This window comes from Schistocerca nitens, chromosome 9 (genome assembly GCF_023898315.1).
Source record: "Schistocerca nitens isolate TAMUIC-IGC-003100 chromosome 9, iqSchNite1.1, whole genome shotgun sequence".
NCBI lineage: Eukaryota > Metazoa > Arthropoda > Insecta > Orthoptera > Acrididae > Schistocerca > Schistocerca nitens.
Window position 1 is genome coordinate 36,636,749 of NC_064622.1, and position 27,137 is coordinate 36,663,885.

Below are 27,137 nucleotides of genomic sequence, written 5' to 3' on the forward strand. Positions count from 1 at the left end.
ATATAACATTAAATACGATGTACTGAAAAGCATCGTGCACGTTCCGCAGCAGATGATGCTTCAAAATGCTGAGCCTTCCAGAAGAGTAGCCGCTCTAATGCGTAATCATTTATATAAACTGGAATTAGCTATCCATGAGGTTATGAATGTAGTGGCCGATGTGTACCATATACCGGGTTTTTTAGATTCCTTATATACTGTGTTTCTTCAGTCTCAAAAACCAGAGAATACTACAGGGTGTTTCACACGAATTATCCTTTTTGCTGTTACAACGAGACTGTGTTTTTCAGGTACTGAGGGTTCCTTCGTCATTTGAGGCTCTTCGAGATCATCTTGAAAGTCACAATTTCTTGTTCATCTGCCTGAAAAATTGAGTCATGACGGTACCCGAACAATTCGTGACAAATCTAAATTTGAAGGCCACGCATATTTCCTGGTTTGTGGATTATTAATATTTTGAAATAATTAATCACGAAAATAATAACAGCATTTATGACTTTGTTCACAAAGAAAAATAACAAAATCTGTGCAAACAGTTCTTACCGTTTCTAGCATATGGCATCACTTGTTACATTCACAGAATACTGACGCCCAGTTTCAACTAGCTGACACTCCGCTACGAACTGAAATTTAGAGATTTACTTATAAAATTTATGCTGTGTCTTAATGTTCTAGAGGTGAGTGTACTTAAATGTGTGTTACTTAATTGTGTCATTACGAACTGTTCGTGGACCTCAGCCATTAAATAGGAGAGTTATGTCGCCGCAACAAGTGGATAGTGCTCGCTCCTCTTAGTCTCTCCTTATTAGCAAATGATAGAGGAGACTCAATATCCGACCGCGTGGATGAGCAGAATAGATTTTTCCCCTGTGAGAAGATAATGTCTACGAGAATGGCATAGAATAGGAAGGACTCAGTGGAAAATACACTGGTGTGCAAAATTAAAGCAACAAATCGTTATTTCCCCGTTCTATATCTAATTCACGATATAATGATACAAACGGTCTACAGATGTTCGTACCATCGTGTTCTTCACGGAAGATGGCATTCTGTTCAGCGCACAATCAAGCCAACGATTACGTTACGACATCTGTCAAACGGGTGTTTGCCGGGTAGTTCCTCATCCAAAGTTTCTGTGTACACAGTCACAGACGGTGCAGTAAGGCACAGAGAAGACACCCACCAGACTCTCAGCAGTGGAGGGCCACAGGAAGAATGGAAGCAGGAAAGCCACAAACTGATGTAGCCCAATGGCTTACTGTTGTAACAACTATAACGGCTTCTGATACCAAATGTAACAGTTGTGATACTAAATGTGACACTTCTGTCACTAAATATAACTGGGTTTTCTCTTTTGATGCAAGTCAATTGTCAGGATGAGCATTCTAAGCATTCTGTCAGGGTGAAAATATTAAATAATTTAACTTTTCTCTCTTAACAACATGTGGGCAGGGTGGGTTCTTCCTTGGCTCGGGTATGAGGTCGAATGAAACATCATTTTTACATAAGATAACTTTTATTGAAGATTTGTACAACTGTATCTTACGGGATGTTCTGGTTCGGAGAGCGGCAGCTGTGTCGTTTGTGAAGTCTTCTGCTGCGGCAGCGGCGGCGGCGGCGGCGTCTGATTACGCGTAGCGGTGTGTATCTCGTGTCGCCGTCTCGCCCAGCTGACTGGAGACGCGCAGCGCGAGGTGGCCCGTTTAATTATTGCGAGCGAAATCGTGCATCGGATGATACCATGGGCTTCTCTAAGCGGCCGCGTGTGTTCTGCGTCGGCCAGCGGAGCGGCGCGGCGGGGGAAGGCCAGTGTGGCGGACTCGAACCACGGACTCCCGCTTGCCAGTCTTCGGCTGTCAGGTCTTCATCCCAGCTCACAGGTGACTACTGATGTGAGGCCGTCTCCTTCCCGTCCTCACGAGTCACCCGGGTATGTAAAAACCAGACTTCAAATACCTTTTAACTTCTGTCTTCTGGCGCCGCGGCTGCTGCTTGCTATTCCATTACAGCGGCGGACTTGGTGCGTCTGTGCATGATGCAGTCTCTTCTTGCATGACGGTCTTCAGCACCGAAACTGACTGAAAACTTCTTCGTCTTCTTCGTCTCTTCTCTCCGTCTCCGTCTTCGTCTCCGTCTCCGTCTCCGTCTTCATCTGTCTCCGTCTTCATCTCTCTGGCCCACTGCGTCTCGCGTATTTATTCACTTCAGTGTACTGGAGGTGAACGACTTCACGGTCATTGCCTCGTCTGTCACGTTGAAAAGCTTCTCGAAGAATCTTCTTAACGTCGGTCGTTGGCTCTTGGAATGTAGGTGAGGGCCTTTGATCACATGTGACGACTGAGAAACACGTGAGCCGGTCATTGCCTCTTCTGTCACGTTGAAAAGCTTCTCGAAGAATCTTCTTAACGTCGGTCATTGGCTCTTGGGATGTAGGCGAGGGCCTTTGCTCACATACGACAACTGAGAAACACGTGAGCCGGTCGGGCGATGCCCTGACGGCTGAATCGACAGCTCCCGCTTATGTGGAACTTGCTGACTTCATGGTCATTGTCTCTTCTGTTCTGCTGTTTTGCCCGCTGAATGCCAGTATGTAACTCTCTAAACTAAACCAAGTTTTTCATTTATATCCTAATTTCTAGTTCACTTTGATTTCACTGATTTATTTACTTAAGTACCACTCAACACTGTGAATCTGTTGTTTCTCGGATGTGGTGACAGTTTATAGAGACCACAACCGTCCCGAAGACCAGGGCGGGGCAGGCCATTTTTGACTTCAGAAAGAGGGCAGTTACTTGGTTGTAAGGGCACGACGATAACACCTTGGTACTGCACGGGAATTAGCGTGTGACCCAGCAGCATCCACTGGACGCGTTGTATCGAGGCAAACGGGGCACAGAAGGCTTCGGCAGAGTGGCCTTTATTGTCGGAGACCTGCTGTATGTGTAGCTCTGACGCGTCTTCACTGAAGGTGGGGTATAGAGTGGAGTCGTCACTTGGGCGGTCGAACAGTGGGCTTCTTTTTCTTTTGGTCTGGAGAGTGATTCAAGACGTATTCGCATCTGGAGGGCGCGTGTAACTCGATTTCGGGAGCCAAACGTTGCGGAAATGGGTCGATATCGAGGAGGATCGCTAATGGCGTGGGCAGGAATTGTATTGGTGAATGGGCAATGTTTAACTGCTGTCAGGTATCGTGATGAGATACTGGAACCTCATGTGCTGTCGTTGAGAGGTGCTGTGGGCCCGGACTTCGTACTGATGGACGATAATGCCGGACCTCGGCAATCACAGGTGATAGGCAGATTAAAACTGTGTGCCGGACCGAGACTCGAACTCGGGACCTTTGCCTATCGCGGGCAAGTGCTCTACCATCTGAGGGACCCAAGCACGACTCACAAGTTTCACATCAGCGTACACTTCCCTGCAGAGTGAAAATCTCATTCTGGAAACATCCGTCAGGCTGTGGCTAAGCCATGTTTCCGCAATATCCTTTCTTTCAGGAGTGCTAGTTCTGCAAGGTTCGCAGGAGAGCTTCTGTAAAGTTTGGAAGGTAGGAAACGAGATACTGGCAGATGTAAAGCTGTGAGGACGGGGCGTGAGTCGTGCTTGGGTAGCTCAGTTGATAGAGCACTTGCCCGCGAAAGGCAAAGGTCCCGAGTTCGAGCCTCGGTCCGGCACACAGTTTTAATCTGCCAGGAAGTTTCACATCAGCGTACACTCCGCTGCAGAGTGAAAATCTCATACAGGTGATAGGCATTTTCTTGGAAGCGGAAGATATTGCACCCATGGCGTGACCTACTCGCTCTCCTGATTCGAATCACATAGAACAAGTCTGGGATGCACGGGGACACGCGTTGCATCACGTCAGCTTCACCAACCACTCTCAGAGATTTGCGAGCAGATCTTGAAGAGGAACGGGCGTTATTGGTCCAACGTGAGATTGAGGAAATCATTCACAGCATGCCCCACCGTTGTTTTACCTGAATTGCTGCCAGAGGTGGTCACACTCCATATGGAGCACATTAATCAGTTGTCAGAATTTGTGTGCAAATTCGTTAAGATGGAAAAGACGAAGATCATTTTTGCCTACCGTTATGCACGTTGCAGTTGTTTTCGTTCTGAATTCTTTACATTGTTTGTACTTTACTATCACCCGTGTACACTATTTTATGGCAAAATAAATGCAGCCTTGCATATTTCCGTTGTTGCTTTTGGTTTGAACACCAGTGTAGGTGAAAGACGCTTGATTAAAAAATCAAACAAAACTTGTGATCACAGGGTACACACTTGGTAGGACTGAGTAAAAATCGGAACTGTTCCTTACTGTTCCACAAAAACACGGAAGAACTGCCGGATGTCAGTAACGTCCTGTCACGATATTTCTCCGCAGTCTTGTGGCCATCTTCAGGTGAGTACCACTGTAGTAGTACTGGCGAGTACGCGCTGAGCTCCGCTATTTAAATCCATACTGAGCTGACATTGCGCATGCGCTGCTCAGCGCGCGCGTTCATAACAGCTTCGTGCGCTGCCCCTCGCGCCCTCCACGGTGAAAGCCTGGCGTATCGATATCAGGTCGATTTTCATCTTTATGCAGATAATTACGTCGACTACGAAATTTCTCTATAACAGGATTCCAAGCAGAGTTCAGCTGATAACCGCTATCTCGATTGGTGAGAGTCTCGTTGTCAGACAATCTTATTTCCACAGATTCATTGATAATCGAGCTCCAAAAGTTTGATGTATGGGCCAAAATTTTTGTGTCGTTGTAATTCATGGAATGGTCTGTGGAAGTACAGTGTTCGGCGACTGCGGACTTGGTGGGTTGGAGAAGGCGTTCGTACACAGTTCGTGTTGTTTGCCCTATATACGATTTGCCGCATTCACACGGAATTTTGTAAACAACTGATTTACGCAGGCCCAGGTCGTGTTTTAGGGATCCCACCAGTGATTAAATTTTGGAAGGAGGATGAAAGATGACTCTCACTTGATACTTTCTCAGTATTCTGCCTATCTGTGAAGAAATATTCCCAATAAATGGTAGATAATCAGTCGACCTGAAGGCCTCTTCCTGTTCCTTGTTCCGTCGTTTTTAACTCTGCATTACTCTGTTCACTTGCCTAGCTGAAAAGCTATTCTTCAGAAATACTTTTTGCAGGTGTTCCAGTTCCGCTTGAAGACTGTCGGCGTCAGAGATGGTATGGGCACAGTGGACCAAGGTTTTGAGAACGCCCATTGTTTGTGCTGGATGGTGGCAACTAGTAGCTTGTAGATACAGATCTGGCCGGCCTAAGTGGCCGAGCGGTTCTAGGCGCTACAGTCTGGAACCGCGCGACCGCTACGGTCGCAGGTTCGAATCCTGCCTCGGGCACGGATGTGTGTGATGTCCTTAGGTTAGTTAGGTTCAAGTAGTTCTAAGTTCTAGGGGACTGATGACCACAGCAGTTAAGTCCCATAGTGCTCACAGCCATTTTGAGATACAGATCTGTATGAGTGGGTTTTCTGTACACCGAGTGACCAAGTGTGCCATCACTCTTACGTCGCACCAAGACGTCTAAAAATGGCAAACAACCAACTTTGTCTATCTCCATGGTAAACCTTATGTTTTCATGTACGGACTTCATGTGACGTGAAAATTCTTGGAGACGGCTCAAAACACGAGGCCAGACTATAAATGTGTCGTCAACGTATCGCCAAAATACTGTCGGTTTAAAAGTGGCAGATTCGAGCGCTCTCTCCTCAAAATCTTCCATAAAAAGATTGGCAACCAGGGGAGACAAAAGACTCCCCATGGCGACACCGTCAGAGTGTTCGTAAAATTTATTGTTAAATATAAAATATGTAGAGGAGAGAGTGTGCTCAAACAACGCTGTAATCTCTGCACCAAACATATTGCCAATGAGCTGTAGTGTCCGAGCGGTCTAGGGGCTGCAGTAATGGACTGTGCGGCTGGTCCCGGCGGAGGTTCGAGTCCTCCCTCGGACGTGGGTGTGTGTGTGTGTGTTTGTCTTTAGGATAATTTAGGTTAAGTAGTGTGTAAGCTTAGGGACTGATGATCTCAGCAGTTAAGTCCCATAAGATTTCACACACATTTGATTTTTGAGGTGTAGTGTTCCTTACTGCCATTTATCCACGTGCAAGAAACTGACAAGAGCCGGGTACGACACATACGGCGCCACACAGCCAGAGACGAGGCAGCAGATCCTCCCGAGAGGGCTGTCGCTATCTGGCGGCGGATCTTTCTGCCGGTGTGACCGCCGCGTCGGCCTCGGAGCATCCGGCGCGCGCGGTCAGCGGCGGCTATAAAGCGCTGGTGGCGGGCTGGGCGGCGCACAGCTCGCTGCCCGACACGGACGCAGACACCGCCGCCAGCAGACATGGGCACAGCGATCGCACCTGCCGTCGCCGCAGCCACCTGCTTCACCGCCGCGTCGCCAGCTGTAAGTGGCGCAGCCGGGCTGCCGACACCGGTACTGGACTCTGTAGTGATTTCGATCGTCGTCAAAACCTTGTGGACGTGCACGTAACACCACTCTAGAATCAGTGCTCTTTTGTCAAAGCAATGAATGCTTCGTAATATAAGCATTCGCCCGCGAAGTTCGCAGAAGCGTGCCAAATAAACTTACGTGACAAAAGCCTTCGTAAAAGTCCTAACGTCGTTTCGGTTCTTCTTCTGCCCAGCATAGTGAAACAACTCGACACGGCATGGGCTCAACAAGTGGTTGGAAGTCCCCATCAGAATTACTGAATCTTGCTGCCTCTGTAGACGTCCATAACTTCGAAAGTGTTGCCAGTGCAGGATTTTTTGCGCGAATTGACCTCCCAATCCTCTACCATAAACGTTCGGTGGGATCATGTCGGGCGGTGTGGGTGGTCAAATCATTCACTCGGACCAGAAAGTTTTTCTAATCAACCACGAACAATTGTGGCGCGTTGACATGGTGTAGTCAGCCACAAAAATTCCACGGTTGTTTTGTAGCGTGAAGCCAGTGAGCTACAAATGGTGTCCAAGTAGCCGATCAGAACCATTTCCAGTCAATGATCGGTTTAGTTGGATCAGTAGTATACAGAGAAGTTGCAGCATTAGAAAATTGCAGCGAAATGCAGGAAGATCTGCAGCGGATAGGCACTTGGTACAGGGACTGGCAACTGACCCTTAACATAGACAAATGTAATGTATTGCGAATACACAGAAAGGAGGATCCTTTATTGTATGATTATATGATAGCGGAACAAACAGTGGTAGCAGATACTTCTGTAAAATATCTGGGAGTATGCGTACGAACCGATTTGAAGTGGAATGATCATATAAAATTAATTGTTGGTAAGGCGGGTGCCAGGTTGAGATTCATTGGGAGAGTCCTTAGAAAATGTAGTCTATCAACAAAGGAGGTGGCTTACAAAACACTCGTTCGACCTGTACTTGAGTATTGCTCATCAGTGTGGGATCCGTACCAGGTTGGGTTGACGGAGGAGATAGAGAAGATACAAGGAAGAGCGGCGCGTTTCGTCACAGGGTTATGTGGTAAGCGTGATAGCGTTACGGAGATGTTTAGCAAACTGAAGTGGCAGACTCTGCAAGAGAGGCGCTCTGCATCGCGGTGTAGCTTGCCTTCCAGGTTTAGAGAGGGTGCGTTTCTGGATGAGGTATCGAATATATTGCTTCCCCCTACTTATACCTCCCGAGGAGATCACGAATGTAAAAGTAGAGAGATTCGAGCGCGCACGGAGGCTTTCCGGCAGTCGTTCTTCCCGCGAACCATACGCGACTGGAACAGGAAAGGGAGGTAATGACAGTGGCACGTAAAGTGCCCTCCGCCACACATCGTTGGGTGGCTTGCGGAGCATAAATGTAGATGTAGATGATGTAGGACCTAGTTCATTCCAAGTAAACACGGCCCACACCGTTACTGAGTCATCGCCAAATTGCACAGTGCTTGCTGGTATTTTGGGTCCATGGATTCTTGGGATCTGCGCTGCTACCAACTGAAATCGGGATTTATTTGAATAGACCACGGTTTTACAGTCGTCTTGGATCCAACCCATATGGCCACGAACCTGGAGTAGGCGATGAAAGCGATGTGCTGTTAGTAAAGGTACTCGCGTCGATCGCCTGCTGCCATAGACCACTGACGCCAAATTTCTTATCCATTAGGACACTGCTGCAAAATTTCGCATCACTGTTCTAACGGACACGTTCTTCGTATGTCACACGTTGATTTCTGTGGTTATTTTATGCAGTGTTGCTTGTCTGTTAGCACCGACAACATATACACTTACGCCGCTGCTCTCGGTCGTTAAGTGAATCTTGCTGGCCATTGCGTCGTCCGTGGTGAGCATCGTCAAATACATATAGATGCTGGTGCTGCTTCCGCATTTAACTTTTGACGATGCCACTATGGCTGCAGTACATTCGGACTTTGTTTTTATGAAACAGATCTGATGATGGTCATTAAAGGCCGAAACCGGTAATCTGTTATCAAACAGTTTCTGACCATAGACGTAAATTAAAAGAAACTTATTACATATACGGGTCACTGTTTTTTCGCGACGATGTCGCAACTTGTGAAACTTTGGTGCTTCTCGTCTTTAATGTCGTCAAGTTTAGAACTGCTAGTGTCCAGAGAAGTGGTGTAGAGTTTAGAAAACTAGACTCGTATCCAAAAGGTGGTTTATTCTATTATCGGTTGAAGTCAGTTATGGGGTGTTTACTTTCTGAACGATAGTATCGATTTCGTTATACATTTGGTTCAGTTCAAGATTGCGCCAAGTCTCTAATGACCCCGTCGCGAACCAAAGGTTAAATCATAATCTGCACTCCTTTCACAGATGGACAGTAGTGACATGGTAGTGAAGTTCTTGATTAGGTCATCAGGGAGAAACGTTCAGAGAATTGGTCCTTAAAGCGCTCAAAAGTCAATCATGACTACTTTAACTCTAGTATTGTGGTCGACAGCTATGGCGTTGGTGAAGTTTCAGAGCTCATAGAAGGCTGGGTGCACGCATCACAATGCAGCAAGTAATTTGGCGCTTTATTGATGTAGGGCAACGAAACCTGATCGATCATGCTACTTAGTTTAAAAAGCTGTGTGTAGTGTACCATTGTTTAATAGCATGGTGGAGCTGATGCATTTCGTCAGGAATGATAACTAATGGAGCGGAGCACTCTGTAGCCTTTTTAAGGAACTACCCAGTGTTCGCAAGAAGTGATTTACAGAAACCTCTAATAGCTTAAATGTCGTTGACAGACTGCGACTTGATCTTACTGAATAAACGTCAGTGATATGACATTATCTCACTCAATGCTCTGACAAAGCGGTACACAAGACATCCTCACAAAATCTGTTATCAATATATAACGTAATATATGCAGGAGCTTTGTACAGTAATGCCTCGTGTGTGCTCTCGAAGTAAACACACAAAATCACCAACTCTCAGGAAGCCTAATAAATGTTTCTAACACATGCTGGCGAAGTACATATCTTGACTGTTCCATAACACATTCAGGGTATAGTTATTGGGAGTAGTACAATTAATTGCCAAATAATTAGCTGAGTGAAAAATGGGTCCTGTGGTACATCCACCACGACTTTTATAGGCACAGAGAGACCAAGTTGAGAGTTGTACTTCCAGCTGACAATGTGTCACCCCATCGGTTCCGAAGTTTGCGACAACCCCCCTTTGAAGAAATCGCTACATGACGATACTTGCCAGGCACCTAGGTGTCATTTCGCTTCAGTGATATGCTGAGAATTTATAACTTCCTTTAGGAAGATATGGAAGCCTCGTGCACTGCCATGTCAACCTCTTGCACTGTCATGGTCAATCGTGGTTACCCAACGCTTGCGATCTTTTTATTAAATCGTATGACGACAAGTTGATGCCACCATCAGAATGGTAAGAAGTACCACACACTACGTGTTCCCCAAATCAGTTACACAGTAGTGTAACGTGAAGTAGTTGGGAGTTGGGGCTGCAAATCAGTAAAGGATATTTCAGGGTATATGCAAGCCGAGGGAAGACAAAATGGATGTACAGCGTGACGGAGGAGGCAAGGGAACACAACAAGTGGAGAAAACAACGACATTCTGAACGAATAGGAAACTGATCGTGATGGTGAACTTTATGGAGGATGTAGTGTGCTGCAGTGTGTTGACTACGGTGCGATATTTCGTTGGCTGGTACTTACGTTTCGTTTGTAGCTAAGCTGCTTCAGAAAGAGGACAATATTGCCACTTAGCTTTAACAAATAGTGCGATTTAATGAGTCGGCACCTCTCATTCAGCTATAGGTACGATGAAAAAAGTCATATGATCAACGCAGGTGGTACGTCGCTTCAAGGACAGCTGCGCAATTTCGGAACGTCCCGTCCGATCAGAACTACACTTCGCTGTGGGACTGGGAATCGACTCGGTAATCTAGGCCCGACTGAGGACCTGCTCTCAAAGCTGCAACTCTACCAGTAGCTCACTCCTAGTTTCCAAAATTCGCAGAAGCAGTCCTGTAGACCTTGCTGTACTGACGTTCCTAGAAGAGAGCACATCACGATGAAATGGTTTGTCCACATTGTCCAAATAGGAGCCCCGTTCGGTGCGCGATTTTAACAACTGGGCTTCTTTCGGAGCAGAAAGCAACGTTTATGAAAAAACGACATTGGGTCTATGGAGTGGGTGATTGATTCTTTTGTAAAAGTTTTTTTGTTTATTTATGGACGCAATTTATAGACGTCATAAACATGCGATTTCGTCTATAAATAAACAAAAAAATAATAAACAAAAATTTTTTTCGAAAGGAACGTTTACTCTGGAGGCGAATGTGACTAAAGATGGAACCTATTTTTCCTTTGCCGAATCGATGACTAAGATACATGCCGTTTACTGAAATAATCTTCTGACACAATTTTCGGTATTTATATATGCGTCTCACCGTTCTATAATATGCTTTTCAAAAAGAGAATCTCTTTGATCTAACGGACACTCCTACCGGTTTTTCTTAATAAATAACTAGTAAAAATTTGTAAAAAATTCTGCGATCTGAGACAGTAAATTAACAGTGCTTTGAACTAATACTTTTGATACGTTGACGCATTGTTAATATCTCTATCATTCACAACCTGTGCTCTTCCAGCTGAGCTATCCGAACATGATACTCACCTCCTTAGCATACCTCTGGCCTTCTCTCTTTCTATTACAAAGTTTTACAGCAGCACTCCTGATCGTGACAGGTAACCACTACATTGAACTAAGAGGTTAAACAAAGATAATTACAGGCATTCTGCTATAGCAAGAAGTATCTCATACTGAAAACAATTCTTGGAGTGTGGGGCCTACTTCGTAACAGTCCTAACACAGCATGTCTTCGGCTGATAAACTCTAATCCGCGTTAATGTAAATACCGAAGCTTGAATTACCATGTGGTCCACTTACGTTTCATCCGTTTCCGATTTCAGTTGTAGCCAGTACTATTAACTGATGGGAAATTTCACAACTTAATTTCCACTGATGTTAACTAGTGCGAAAGTAAGTAGCGCAGTGTAGTAGCTAAACAGACAACGACAGAGATGACGTTAGAGCACATACGTTTATTCCTGTAAAATATATTCCATGAGCAAAACTAAATGTAAGACAATGAGGTTTTTTTTAATAAAGTTCTTAGAACTATTCGGCAACGGCCTTGTCGCAGTAGATAGACCGGTTCCCGTCAGATCACCGAAGTTAATCGCTTTCGGGCGTGCCCGGCACTTGGATGGGTGACCATCCGGGCCGCCATGCGCTGTTGCCATTTTTTGGGGTGCAATCAGCCTCGTGATGCCAATTGAGGAGCTACTCGACCGAACAGTAGCGGCTCCGGCCACAGAGCGGCGTGCTGACCACAACCCCCCCCCCCCCCTCCCCACCCTCACTGCATCATCAGCCACAGATGACACGGCGGTTGGATGGTCCCGATAGACCACTTTTGGCCTGAAGACTGAGTGCTTTTTTTAGAACTACTCAATTTCATCAGCTGTGGCATGGGTATAAAACACTGCGAGAGTAAATATTTATGAGTACATTACAGTTTTTCTAGATCTACGGACTTTCATGTAACGTACTAGTTTATGTTATCGATACCACCAATTTAGTTTACTGTCATCTGGATAAATTTTCACCCTTTACACAACACTTGTCGTCCTATCGTGTCACACGGCCTTCTCATGCCTATTTACGTTATGAAACCGAGAAGTAAAATCACTTCACAGAGTTCACAGTCAAACATTGTACACAAGTTCTTGAATGCCCATGAAATGTCGGATTTCACAGCAGCTGATCTTATAGTCAAAGGAAATGGAGAAATCGCAAACCAATGCAAGATGATTACATGTAATTGGAATGGGCTCCTAAAATTATTACTAAACGTTCAGCACTCGTAAAACAATGTATCCTCATAAATTACAAAAAGGAACACTTTTTCTGGCGTAAATAACTTTTGAGGAATTACTTAGCTACAACAACCAATCGGGGTGGCATAGTGGTTAGGACACAGGACTCTCATTCTGAAGGACGACAGTTCATACACGCGTCGAGCCATCCAGATATATGTTTCCCATGATTTCCGTAAATCTCCTCAGGCAAATGTCGGAATGATTTCTTTGGAAGAGCACGACAGATGTCCTTTCCTCTCCTTGAAACATTCAGAGCCTGTGCTCCGTCACTAATGACCTTGATGTCGAGGCGACGCTAAATTGTATCTTCCTTCCTTTTTTTAGTTACAACAGGATAAATCAATAGACAACTTCACATCCAGATGCTGCCGTTACAGCATGGTGAACTGAAACGAGAAATGTGAAATGTTCACACTTCAGCTATACACATAGGATTACAAATTAGCGCTGAAGCGGACAAGTTTCTATTTCCTTATGTGTGGCACTAGATAATTCTATCTGGAACATAATTAACTCTGAGCCACGGTTCTTGACATTGTTACTACCATGCCAGCCTACACTACGCTTGTCCGTCCTCTGCTAGAGTACTGCTGTACAGTATGGGATCCTTACCAGATAGGACTGACGAAGGACATCGAGAAAGTTCAATGAATGGCAGCTCGTTTTGTATTATCGTGAAGTAGGAGAGGAGGCGTGTCACGTTTATGATATGCGAGTTGGTGCTGCAATCATTAAAACAAAGTCTTTTTCCGTTGCTGCTAGATCTTTCCACGAAATTTAAATCTCAAACATTCTCTTTCGAATGCGAAAATATTTTGTTGACATCCACCTACTTAGGGAGAAATAATAATTGTAATAAAATAAGAGAAATCAGAGCTCGCACGGAAATATTTAAGTGTTCGTTTTTCCCGTGTTCTGTTCGAGAGTGGAACTATAAAGAAATAGCTTGAAGGTGTTTCATGGAATCCTCTGCCAGGCAAGTAAGTGCGAACTCCAGTGTACTCGTGTAGATGTCATGACATGTAGATGCAGATGTCAGCAAACGTTATTGCTTCACGTATAGCAATATTGAAATCCACAAGTAAGGGCTGAAAAATACTGTCTCCGAATTTTTTTTTCTGTTCCCAATATCGGTTGAAGTATTACACGTAGCTCACATTAATCGGACGACTTTCGCCCTTCGCTGACGCAAGTTGCAAGGCTCTGCGGCTATAGGGCTTCTCATTGTACCGCGAAACTTGTCGTTGTGTAAAGTAACTATGTCGATGCGTGAGAGGCTCTCAGAAAACTAAAAGCTCGAATACGAACAGTTCTTCCACAGCATCACAATACCAGACCATACTCAAGGGCTGCGACCTGTGGAACAATCAGACACCTAGGATTCACTGCCATGCATCATACTCCATACACACCTGACTTGACTCCATCCGATTTTCATCAGTTTCCAAAGCTTAAAGGACACCTTCGAGCACTTCACTTCGGTAATGATGGAGTGGTGCAAGCAGAGGTGATATTGTTGCTTTGTCAACAATAATGTCGAACGTTCTACAACGACGGTATCAACAAACTGGTCTCTCATTACTATATTGAGAGAGAAATTTTTAGACATGAAGATTTAAGGCATAGAATGTTAATAATGTTTGTTTAACTTAAAAGTGATTTCAAAGTTTTCACATAAAAAAATTTGTAGCATTGTGTATCAGCACGACCTATTAGGATTCGTAACTATACAGAAGTAACCGGCTATTTCTATGAAGGCATGAGTTCCGCACTGTTGGTGCACATTTTGGTAAACAGACGATGCGCGGTATTGGCAGTATCTTTAGTCACTGCCCAATACAGGTAATTGGTTACGACGGTACCCGTGGATAATCCGTAATTGATTACCTCGTGCAGAAGCATGAAACCGGAATTTGCCTGCAATAATCGCACGTCTGTTGTTCGAAACTAACAATATTTCATTGAAAACAATCTCCATTGTTATTTATACATTTCTCCAACCTCCCCTGCAGGCTATGAATGCCATGCCAAAAAAGCAGTCTCCTTTTGAAGGAAACCAGTCAGCGAGACATTTTCGTATATTTTCATACGAATTGAAGCGTTGTTCAGTGAAAGCGTGTCCCAGTGATGCAAACAGATGATAATCGGACGGAGCCAAGCCTGGAGAATTAGCCGCGTGCCCTAGTATTTCCCAACTGGACGCCTCGATCGTCTCCCTGACCCGTTTTGCTGTGTGTGATGGGGCGTTATCATGGAGCAATATGACTTTGTGTTGACTTTTTCCATATTCCGGTCGTTTCTCACGTAATGCTCGATTTGAATCGATCATTTGCTGTTGGTAGCGATCAGTGTTAACGGTTTCATCAGGTTTTAGTAGCTCATAATAGATGACACCCTTCTGATCTCACCAAACACAGAGCACTGTATTTTTTCCAAAGACATTTGGTCTTGCAGTGGCTGTCGACGATTTGCCTGGATTCGCCCATGATTAACGACGCTTAGGATTCTTAAAATATATCCATTTTTCATCACTATACGATGGAGAAACGACTTTCTTTTGTACTTGGCAAGCAGCATTTCACAAGTGGTCTTTCGATTTGCTTGCTTTCATTCAGATCATGCAAAAGCCATTTTCCCAGTTTCTTCACCTTTTCCATAGATTTCAACCGAAGACAAACGGCTTTCTGCGTCACATTCAATTGTTCTGCGAGTCCGTGTTGAGTTCGAGTATCATCTTCATCCAGTAAAGCCTGCAATTCGTTGTCTTCTAACTTTTTCGGTGGTTTCCCACGCTCGTCGCTTCCAACGTCAAAATCACTACTTTTAAATTTTTTGAACTGCTCGAAACACTGTGTTTTACCAAGCGCATGTTCGCCGAAAGCTTCGACAAGCATTCGATGCCATTTGCGGCAGTTTTCTCCGAATGACAACAGGAAACCGATGCTGTTCGCAAATCGTAGTTCGTAGGCAGAAAACTCGACAGGTTCACGGGTTTGAAACAAATACCGATGTATGGAACTTGGGTTACTGTGTGTTGACATTAGTCGTCAGCCTTAATAGGAGGCAGATGGCGCTGGAGACGTGGTCTGCCGCCCGCTGTGGCCGAACGCTTCTAGGCGCTTCAGTCTGGAACCGCGCTGCTGCTACGATCGCTTGTTCGGATCCTGCCTCGGGCATGGATGTGTGTGATGTCCTTAGGTCAGTAAGGTTTAAGTAGTTCTAAATCTAGGGGACTGACGACCTCAGATGTTAAGTCCGATAGTGCTTCGAGCCATTTGCACCATTTTGAAGACGCTGTCTCACGGTCCCTACACCATCGACAGGGTGGTCCAAATATGTCACGAAATAATCTTCAAACGGAAAAACTACAAAGAACGAAACTTGTCAAGCTTTAAGGGGGAAACCAGATGGCGCTGTGGTCGGGCCGCTATACGGCGCTGCCATAGGTCAAACGGATATCAACTCCGTTTTCTTAAATAGGAACCGCCATTTTTTTATTACACATTCGTGTAGTACGTAAAGAAATATGAATGTTTTAGTTGCACCACTTTTTTCGCTTTATGATAGATGGCGCTGTAATATTCACATACATATGGCTCACAATTTTAGACGAACAGTTGGTAATAGGTAGGTTTTTTAAATTAAAATACAGAACGTAGGTGCTTTTAAACATTTTATTTCGGTTGTTCCAATGTGATACATGTACCTTTGTGAATTTATCATTTCTAAGAACGAAGACTGTTACACCGTGATTACCTGTAGATACCACATTAATGCAATAAATGCTCAAAATGATGTCCATCAACCTCAATGCATTTGGCAATACGTGTAACGACATTCCTCTCAACAGCGAGTAGTTCGCACATGCATTGACAATGTGCTGACGCAAGTTGTCAGGCGCTGCCGGTGGTTCACCATAGTAAATATCCTTCAACTTTCCCCACAGAAAGGAATCCGGGGACGTCAGATACGGTGAACGTGCGGGCCATGCTATGATGCTCCGACGACCAATCCACCTGTCATGAAATATGCAATTCAATACCGCTTCAACCGCACGCGAGCTATGTGCCGGACATCTAGCATGTTGGAAGTATATCGCCATTCTGTCATGCAGTGAAACATCTTGTAGTAACATCGGTAGAACATTACGTAGGAAATCAGCATACATTGCACCATTTAGATTGCCACCGATAAAATGGGGACCAATTATCCTTCCTCCCATAATGCCGCACTATACATTAACCCGCCAAGGTCGCTGATGTTCCACTTGTCGCAACCATCATGGATTTTCCGTTGCCCAATAGTGCGTATTACGCCGGTTTACATTACAGCTGTTGGTGAATGTCGGTTCCTCGCTAAATAGAACGCGTGCAAAAAATCTGTCATCGTCCCGTAATTTCTCTTGTGCCCAATGTCAGAACTGTACACGACGTTCAAAGTCGTCGCCATGCAATTCCTGGTGCATAGAAATATGGCACGGGTGCATTCGATGTTGATGTAGCATTCTCAACACCGACGTTTTTGAGATTCAGATCCTCGTGCAATTTGTCTGCTACTGATGTGTGGACTAGCCGCGACAGCAGCTAAAACACTTACTTGGGCATTATCATTTGTTGCAGGTCGTGGTTGACGTTTCACATGTGGCTGATGACTTCCTGTTTCCTTAAATAACGTAACTATCCGGCGAACGGTCCGGAGACTTGGATGATGTCCAGGATAGCGAGCACCATAAACAGCACATTCCCGATGGGCTTTTTGATCACAATTGCCATACATCAACACGATATCGACCTTTTCGGCTATTGGTAAACGGACCATTTTAACACGGGTAATGTATCACGAAGCAAATACCGTCCGCACTGGCGGAATGTTACCACGAATGATACCACGTACTTAGACGTTTGTGACTATTACAGCGCCACCTGTCACAAAGCGAAAAAAGTGGTCCAACTACAACATTCATATTTCTTTACGTACTACACGAATATGTAACAAATAATGGGGGTTCCTATTTTAAAAACGCAGTTGATATCCGTTTGACCTATGGCAGCGCCATCTAGCGGGCCAACCTTAGCGCCATCTCGTTCCCCCTTTCAAGCTAGGCGAGTTTCGTCCTTTGTAGTTTTTTCGTTTGATGCTTATTTCGTGAGATATTTGGCCCGGTCACTTACAATGGACCACCCTGTATAGGGAAATTCCGGTTTCATACTCTACACTTAGTGTTTACTCGAGTTACACGCCACTTCTACCTGACATTACGCTACACCTCGTTGCAGGAGGCGCTACCCATGAGACACCGCCACGCCTGGGTGCGGCAGCTGCTGCTGTCGCTGCTGCTGTTGCTGCTGTCGTGCAGCAGTCGTGTTGCGGGGCAGCAGGCGGCCCCGCCGGAGGGCTCAGAGTACCTCGACGTGCGCCCCAACGGGGACTTCCGGTTCGGCTACAACAACGGTACGTACTGCGGTACAGCAACTGCCCAACACATACACTGTACACCTCTCTACAAGCCAGTTCTGTAGTTTGCAATAATGCCTTAGAGACGTAGGAGCTATGGCCACATCCTTTTCAAGTTCTGTACACGGTTTATATTACAGTATCCTTTGACTTTCATGTAATCCAGCATAAAACGGCACATACTTCAATAAACACAGAATACACGATTTTCTCAAGTAAACAGAGCTGTTGTACATCTGTTCAAGACGAAATTAAAAGTTGCGATGAAATTTTGTTTGAGAGAAATACTTGAGAGGAATAAAGTTAAACCAAAAGCCAAGTAGAATCTTGTAATAACGTTACATTTCAGTAGTTAATATAGACGACTGCATAGTAATTCACTACAAGGAGAAAACTGTCCAAGAATTTCTTTGAATTTATGTGTAGCGCAAGACGGGAAACAGGCAGTTGACGGTTAATAACGAAGAAAAAAGTGATATTCCAGAATTAACACTAGATGATGCGTACAAGGCCACTTAACGAATGGAGAAAGGCAGATGATACTGTTCCACTAGAACTAGTGAAAACTGGAGGGAAAGTAACACACACAAGCGCATTTGGGAACTGCTAAAACAGTTTAATTCAGCCACGTTTGCACTTAAAGTCATTGCAAATCTTGGAGAAACAAATCAGTGAGTTGACATATTTTGCCTATTTTCATTCAATAATACACTACTGGCCATTAAAATTGCTACACCACGAAGATGACGTGCTACAGACGCGAAATTTAACCCACAGGAAGAAGATGCTGTGATATGCAAATGGTTAGATTTTCAGAGCATTCACACAAGGTTGGCGCCGGTGGCGACTCCTACAACGTGCTTACATGAGGAAAGTTTCCAACCGATTTCTCATACACAAACAGCAGTTGACGCCGTTGCCTGGTGAAACGTTGTTGTGATGCCTCGTGTAAGGAGGAGAAATGCATACCATCACATTCCCGACTTTGATAAACGTCGGATTGTAGCCTATCGCGATTGCGGTTTATCGTATCGCGACATTGCTGCTCGCGTTGGTCGAGATCCAATGACTGTTAGTAGAATATGGAATCGGAGGGTTCAGGAGGGTAATACGGAACGCCGTGTTGGATCCCAACGGCCTCGTATCACTAGCAGTCGAGATGACAGGCATCTTATCAGCACGGCTGTAACGTATCGTTCAGCCACGTCTTGATACCTGAGTAAACAGGTGGGGACGTTTGCAAGACAACAACCATCTGCACGAACAGTTCGACGACGTTTGCAGCAGCATGGACTATCAGCTCGGAGACCACGGCTGCAGTTACCCTTGACGCTACATCACAGACAGGAGCGCTTGCGGTGGTGTACTCAACGACGAACCTGAGTGCACGAATGGCAAAACGTCATTTTTTCGGATGAGTCCAGGTTCTGTTTACAGCATCATGATGGTCGCGTCAGTGTTTGGCGACATCGCGGTGAACGCACATTGGAAGCGTGTATTAGTCATCGGAATACTGGCGTATCACTCGGCGTGATGATATGGGGTGCCATTGGTTACACATCTCAGTCACTTCTTGTTCGCACTGACGGCACTTTGAACAGTGGACGTTACATTTCGGATGTGTTACGACCCGTGGCTCTACCCTTCATTCGATCCCTGCGAAACCCTACATTTCAGCAGGATAATGCACGACCGCATGTTGCAGGTCTTGTACGGGCCTTTCTGGATACAGAAAACGTTCGACTGCTGCCCTGGCCAGCACATTCTCCAGATTTCTCACCAATTGAAAAGGTCTGGTCAATGGTGGCCGAGCAACTGCCTCGTCACAATGCGCCAGTCACTACTCTTGATGAACTGTGGTATCGTGTTGAAGCGGCATGGGCAGCTGTACCTGTACACGCCATCCAAGCTCTGTTTGACTCAATGCCCAGGCGTATCAAGGCCGTTATGACGGGTAGAGTTGGTTGTTGTGGGTACTGATTTCTCAGGATCAATGCACCCAAATTGCGTGAAAATGTAATCACATGTCAGTTCTAGTATAATATATTTGTCCAATGAATCCCCGTTTATCATCTGCATTTCTTCTTGATGTAGCAATTTTAATGGCCAGTAGTGTATCATACGAAATAGTGTTCTGGGGTAACTCCTCTTTAAGATAGAAAGCCTCCACAGCTCAAAAAGGTGCTCGAAGAATAATATGTGGTGCTCATCCACGATCGTCTTGTAGACAGCTGTTTTCAGGAGCTGGACATTGTGACTGTCGTTCCACATCGTGTTCATTTCTCATGAAGTTCGATGTGAATACCCGTGTTCGTTCCCTCATGAAGATTGACGTGAATACTCCACTACAATTTAGACCGGACAGTGATATGCATAATTACAATAACACACGGAAAAATGACTCAGTACTCCACATTACAGTTGTCTGTAGCACAAAAAAGAGGTCACAATGCTGAAACAAAAATTTTTGATCATTTAGCCGCGGTTATAAAATGTCTGACAGACAGCAAAGTAAATTTTGAAAATAATCTAAAAATATTTCTCCTTGATAACTGCTTTTATTCCGTAGAAGAATTTCTATTATTGTGATGTATAAAAGGTGGTGGGTAAGAATTACTAACATCTGTACATAAAAAAATACCGGTTGTAAATTTTCGCCATTTGACGATATTCACGAATTCATTTGCGGTGGAATGCAAAACGACTCGTTCCACCTCGTTACAATTTATCGTGTAAAAAGGTCCACAGAACACGAAACGAACTAACTAATACAAAATGACTTGCAAAAAGTTCACAGACAGTCTTAGGAATGTTTTCCACGGAACATGAAACGAACTAAATAATACAAAATGACTTGCAAAAGGTTCACAGACAGTCTTAGGATAAACACAGTCCTTAGAAATTGGGAAGGATTCTATTTCACACGAAAGGTCACAGATAAGGCACATAATAACCATAAACCCCAGAAGTCTGTTCTTTCACACCTCTACAGCTCACTGAAGGCGCCATTTTAGCGAGTGCGTGCACTGTCACAAACACCAACAGTTTCCAAGAAACTGTTAGCATGGTGGTACATCACCTTCCTTCTCACCTGAAGTTCGGAGACATCTCAACAGACAGTACGGTGAAAGAAGGGCCGGCCGACGATTTACAACCGTGTGGCCGCCAGATCGCCGGATTTATCTCCTATGGATTACTTGTTGCGAAGTCACACGCGAGGTTTAATTTACGAAAGTCCTGTAGAGACACAAGAAGATCTGCTGGCACGAATCCTAGCCACTGCACTGGAAATTGAAGAGACCATGTGGGATGGAGAGTGTGTACCAGAACATGATTCGTAGAAACAACGTCTGTAACAACGTTGGTGCACACCACATCGGGCAGCTTTTGTAGTGCATCAGTGCTCTTCTAAATGTACAGTACGCTGGGGTGTTTTTTGTTTTGGAATAATGTATACACGTATTGTTTAAGTGTTAACACAAACAAATCTGCTTAAGTCATAAATGGACGTTTCGTTGTTTCCTTTTGGATTGGTTCAAATGGCTCTGAGCACTATGGGACTCAACTTCTAAGGTCACCAGTCCCCTAGAACTTAGAACTACTTAAACCTAACTAACCTAAGGACATGACACACATCCATGCCCGAGGCTGGATTCGAACCTGCGACCGTAGCGGTCACGCGGTTCCAAACTGAACCTTTTGGATTATTACCAAATAAATGCACTGTATCACACCTAATTCAATTCTCAAGCGAAATTGCTTGATTAAACATTTGAATTGAAACCATCGTAGAACGGAAACGGTACGTCGCCGGACGTGGGTTCCTATTCAAAATATTAGATTTCCGAACACCCTGTATATGCCCCGTGTGTTGTCATACAATCGAAGAAACCATTCCACATGTTCATCCAAACGTGGAATAATACATCTGCGTTGCAGTCTTAGATCGAAAACATCGTACTAAATGCAAATTACTAAATATTCTCATGTGTAAGGTACAAAATTTCCACATTCAGTCTGAATGTCATTTACATTGCATTAGCGAATCGGAACCTAAATCTGTTCAAAGCAAAGAGAGCTCTAGCACAAGCCACAAGCATGGGACGATACACTTTGATGTTATTAACTATGTTACCAATCTCACAACAGTATTCCACAAACCTGTTATCTGCTCCACTGTGCAGTACACCGTGCTCTGGCGTTGGGCGACTGCAGTGGAGTGGAGCGAGTGACAAAGAACCGGTGCGCTCGAAATTTAAAAGCTGTAAATTCAGAATGTCGTAACTGCGTACTGTCAGAACTACGGCCAAAATTTTCACTAGGAATCGATTCCTGGGGCTGATATCTTGTAAGTGTGCTTTCCTCTCCCCCCTTGAAAGATAAGGTCAAGTTGGTGATCTCTCCTTATTAGACGCAACGGGATTGCAGACTTAAGAGCCAAGGAGGGTTTCATACTGCCTATTTTGCAAAAAGTTAGTTCTACATGAGGGAATCTTGCTGTTCAGACATACGAAAAAGCCTCGTTAGTAGTAAAACTAGCTAGGAGCCACAACTAAGAAGCTGTGGGTGAAACAATCTACGACGTTTTGGAGAAGTCCCTAATTTGCCAACGAGACAGCAGTCCGCGTTTTAGAGGAGGACTTGTTCTCTATGTTACGTAACCGCTCTCAAAGAGCCATGTGTGTACTAAACTGCCGTGTTTTTAGTCTTCTTTTACGTAATGTGCTCTGCGAAAATGCTTACAAAGAGTGTTCTGATAAGAGTCCAAGATTTTAATTTTAGATAAAACTTGGTTTTCTGAACAAAGCACTGTAATACTTATTGTTTTATAATAGAGACATTTTGAAATTATGCAAGGAAAAAGCATATCCGGTAAATAGCCGCAAAGACTTTGTAACCCACGCGGTATTTTGCTATTAAACTACAGCGGGGCTCTTCCACCGAAATTTTCAATAACAAAAAAAAAAAAAAAAATGGCTCTGAGCACAATGGGACGTAACATATGAGGTCATCAGTCCCCTAGAACTTAGAACTACTTACACCTATCTAACCTAAGGACATCACATACATCGATGCCCGAGGCAGGATTCGAACCTGCGGCCGTAGCAGTCGCGCGGTTCCGGACTGAGGCGCCTAGAACCGCTCGGCTACAACGGCCGGCTTTTCAATAACAGTTTTGCACAATCACCGTCGTATTTGGTTGATTCAGTATTTAATTTAGACATTTGAATGGTCTTCGGCTTTATTCCATAAATCCAAAACTTCAAGAACCCTACACAAACTTGTCTATAGGTGACGATGATGATGATGATGATCATGTTTGGTCCGTGGGACGCTCAACTGCGCGGTCATCAGACCCCGTATAAATTTTTGTGCATTCCAAGTTTTTACACAGTCCAGTCGAGCCGCTGTCGGGAATGATGATGATGAGGACAGCACACATGCACAGTCCGTATGCAGAGAAAATCTCCAACCTGGTTGAGAATCAAACCCGCGACCCCGTGATCAAGAGGCAGCAACGCTAGCCACTAGATCACGAGCTCCGGACGTCCATAGGTGTCGCAGTGCAAGATCATTGCGACCAGTTCCGGTCACGAAAACGGGGGATGGCACGATCAGGGTCAGAATCGTGCAAGGCAGTCAGTGCTTCGCTGGTGGTACGGCCTGTGGTACCTTTCTGCTGGAACCACGTGCGTGCAAGAACAGTACCTTCCAAAAGACGCACGAAGAAGTGGGTTATCATAAGGTTTGCCATATACGCTCAAATGGCTCTGAGCACTATGGGACTTAACATCGGAGGCCATCAGTCCTCTAGAATTTAGAACTACTTAAACCTAACTAACCTAAGGACATCACACACATCCATGCCCGAGGAAGGATTCGAACCTGCGACCGTAGCAGTCGCGCGGTTCCGGACTGAAGCGCCTAGAACCGCTCGGTCACCGCGGCCGGCTCGTCATTTACGGTTATTCCATTATTTGGCTAGTTCTCATAGAAAATAGGTCCCATTTTTCTCCAGACCGCAATGCACATCAATGACATGAAGAGATTGCATTAATCAAATGGTTCAAATGGCTCTGAGCACGATGGGACTCAACTGCTGAGGTCATTAGTCCCCTAGAACTTAGAACTAGTTAAACCTAACTAACCTAAGGACATCACACACATCCATGCCCGAGGTAGGATTCGAACCTGCGACCGTAGCGGTCTTGCGGTTCTAGACTGCAGCGCCTTTAACCGCACGGCCACTTCGGCCGGCAATTGCATTATTCCCTGACCAATCATTTGTTGATTTATTTACTGTGTCCCAAGTGCACAGCTGAGTCTATTAACGAAGCAATCGAGGTGAAAATGGGAATCGTCCCTTTCTTCCGTTCTCCACTTTCAATTTACATATAACCTTGTGAGGCTGCCCAAGTTGACTACTTGTGACGTTACTGTGGAGTAGAAACGAGATTAAACAACCACACATAAACCGATACCCGACAGATCTTGTGTACTGCCGGACAGGGATCGTACACTATTGCAGAACGTGGTTGTTAAAAAAAAAAAAAAAAAAAAAAAAAAAAAAAAAAAAAAAAGCGTCAAGTCAGCGGAAAAATGCCCCTAAGCGCTACCAGCTCCCCGTCTAGCACTATGACTGTGTGTAGGGGGTTCGAGTGGGGTGCAGTGGTCGATCACCTGCTCATCAGTGACACATCTGTGTAGTCAGTGCTAAGCAACGCATGAGGTAATATAGAAAACGATGTCACTGGACATTTGATTGCTGGACACGAGTGGATTTCGGGTGATGAATCACGCTACAACCTGTGGCAATCCGATTGAAGGGTTTGGGTTGAGGGACGCCTGGAAAACGTTACCTGCCAATAGTGAAGTACAGGGGAGGTGATGTTACGGTATGGGTGGGGGGGGGGGGGGGGAGGGAGGGATTTCGTGGTTCGGGTGTGCTCCCCACATTGCACTTAAGCAAAAGCTTAGTGCAGAACGATATGAAAACATTTTATAGCTTGGTGTTCTGCGTACAATAGAGGAAGAGTTCGGAGGTGATGAACGTACTAGGATATCAGTGTACCCTTTCATAAACTATTATCCTCGCGGCAAAGTATTGTGGGCAATAATATACCTGAAATGAAATGGTCTGCCCAGAGTCCCAACTTCAACCTAAAGGAACAGCTTTGAGACGAGTTGGAAAGTCGGCTTCGCTACAGACTGCATCATTACCTTTGCAGGTTTTGGCTGTTAATAATGGACTACCGTTACTCCACAGACATTCAGACGACTCACTGGAAGTGTACTCAACAAATTTTAAGTCGTCGTAAACATGATGGGTGGCCGTACCCGATACTGACGTCCACACTAGATGTACGGTAGCGATACTTTTGATCGGGTAGTGTATATTTTGATGTATAGATTTACTTAATTACACTACTGGCCATTAAAATTTCTACATCAAGAAGAAATGCAGATGATAAACGGGTATTCATTGGACTAATATATTATAGTAACTGACATGTGAATACATTTTCACGCAATCTGGGTGCATAGATCCTGAGAAATCAGTACCCAGAACATCCCCCTCTGGCCGTAATAACGGCCTTCATACGCCTGAGCATTGAGTCAAACAGAGCTTGGATGGCGTGTACAGGTGCCGCTGCCCAAGCAGCTTCAACACGATACCACAGTTCATCAAGAGTAGTGACTGGCATATTGTGGCAAGCCAGTTGTTCGGCCACCATTCACCAGACGTTTTCTATTGCTGAGAGATCTGGAGAATGTGCTGGCCAGGGCAGCAATCGAACATTTTCTGTATCCAGAAAGGCCCGTACAGGACCTGCAACATGCCGTCGTGCATTATCCTGCTGAAATGTAGGGTTTCGCAGGGATCGAATGAAGGGTAGAGCCACGGGTCATACCACATCTGAAATGTAACGTCCACTGTTCAAAGTGCCGTCAATGCAAACAAGAGGTGACCGAGACGTGTAACCAATGGCACCGCATACCGTCACGCCGAGTTATACGAGAGTATGGCGATGACGAATACACGCTTTCAATGCGCGTTCACCGCGATGTCACCAATCACGGATGCGACCATCATGATGCTGTAAACAGAACCTGGATTCATCCGAAAAAAAATGACGTTTTGCCATTCGTGCACCCAGGTTCGTCGTTCAGTACACCATCAGGGGCGCTCATGTCTGTGATGCAGCTTCAAGGGTAACCGCAGCCATGGTCTCCGAGCTGATAGTCCATGCTGCTGCAAACGTCGTCGAACTGTTCGTGCAAATGGTTGTTGTCTTGCAAACGTCCCCATGGCTTCAAATGGCTCTGAGCACTATGGGACTCAACTGCTGTGGTCATAAGTCCCCTAGAACTTAGAACTACCTAAACCTAACTAACCTAAGGACATCACACACATCCATGCCCAAGGCAGGATTCGAACCTGCGACCGTAGCGGTCGTGTGGTTCCAGACTGTAGCGCCTTTAACCGCTCGGCCACTTCGGCCGGCAAACGTCCCCATCTGTTGACTTAGGGATCGAGACGTGGCTGCACGACCCGTTACAGCCATGCGGATAAGATGCCTGTCATCTCGACTGCTAGTGATACGAGGCCGTTGGGATCCAGCACGGCGTTCAGTATTACCCTTCTGAACCCACCGATTCCATTTTCTGCAAACAGTCATTGGATCTCGACCAACGCGAGCAGCAATGTCGCGATACGATAAACCGCAATCGCGATAGGCTACAATCCGACCTTTATCAAAGTCGGAAACGTGATGGTACGCATTTCTCCTCCTTAAACGAGGCATCACAACAACGTTACACCAGGCAACGCCGGTCAACAGCTGTTTGTGTTTGAGAAATCGGTTGGAAACTTCCTCATGTCAGCACGTTATAGGTGTCGCCACTGGCTCCAACCTTGCTGTGAATGCTCTGAAAAACTGATCATTTACATATAACAGCATCTTCTTCCTATCGATTAAATTTCGCGTCTGTAGCACGTCATCTTCGTGGTGTAGCAATTGTAATGGCCAGTAGTGTATTATTCCTATACTAACGTTCGGACACTTATGACAGTGATGTTGTATGCCCTGAATCAAATATCCACAGCAGCAAAGTGGCTAGCCGTCTTAGATAGTTTGCAGATGATGCTGTCATTTACCGATTTGGAAAGTCATCAGATGACCAAAACGAATTGCAAAACTATTTAGATAAGATATCTGTATGGTACGAAAAGTGGTAATTGACCCTGAATAAAGAAAAGTGCGAA

At 45.0% G+C, this 27,137-nt stretch overlaps 1 protein-coding gene across 1 annotated transcript in view; it reads left to right on the forward strand.

Moving 5' to 3' along the window:
* The first annotated feature begins 6,344 nt into the window (after positions 1-6,344).
* LOC126203553 (loricrin-like) overlaps positions 6,345-27,137 on the forward strand; it is a 131,968-nt gene continuing 111,175 nt past the window's right edge. Inside the window, exons 1-2 of the mRNA XM_049937875.1 lie at positions 6,345-6,434; positions 17,692-17,866. Coding sequence (XP_049793832.1) covers positions 6,372-6,434; positions 17,692-17,866 — 238 coding nt within the window. The 5' untranslated portion in view covers positions 6,345-6,371. The remainder of the gene's footprint in view (positions 6,435-17,691; positions 17,867-27,137) is intronic.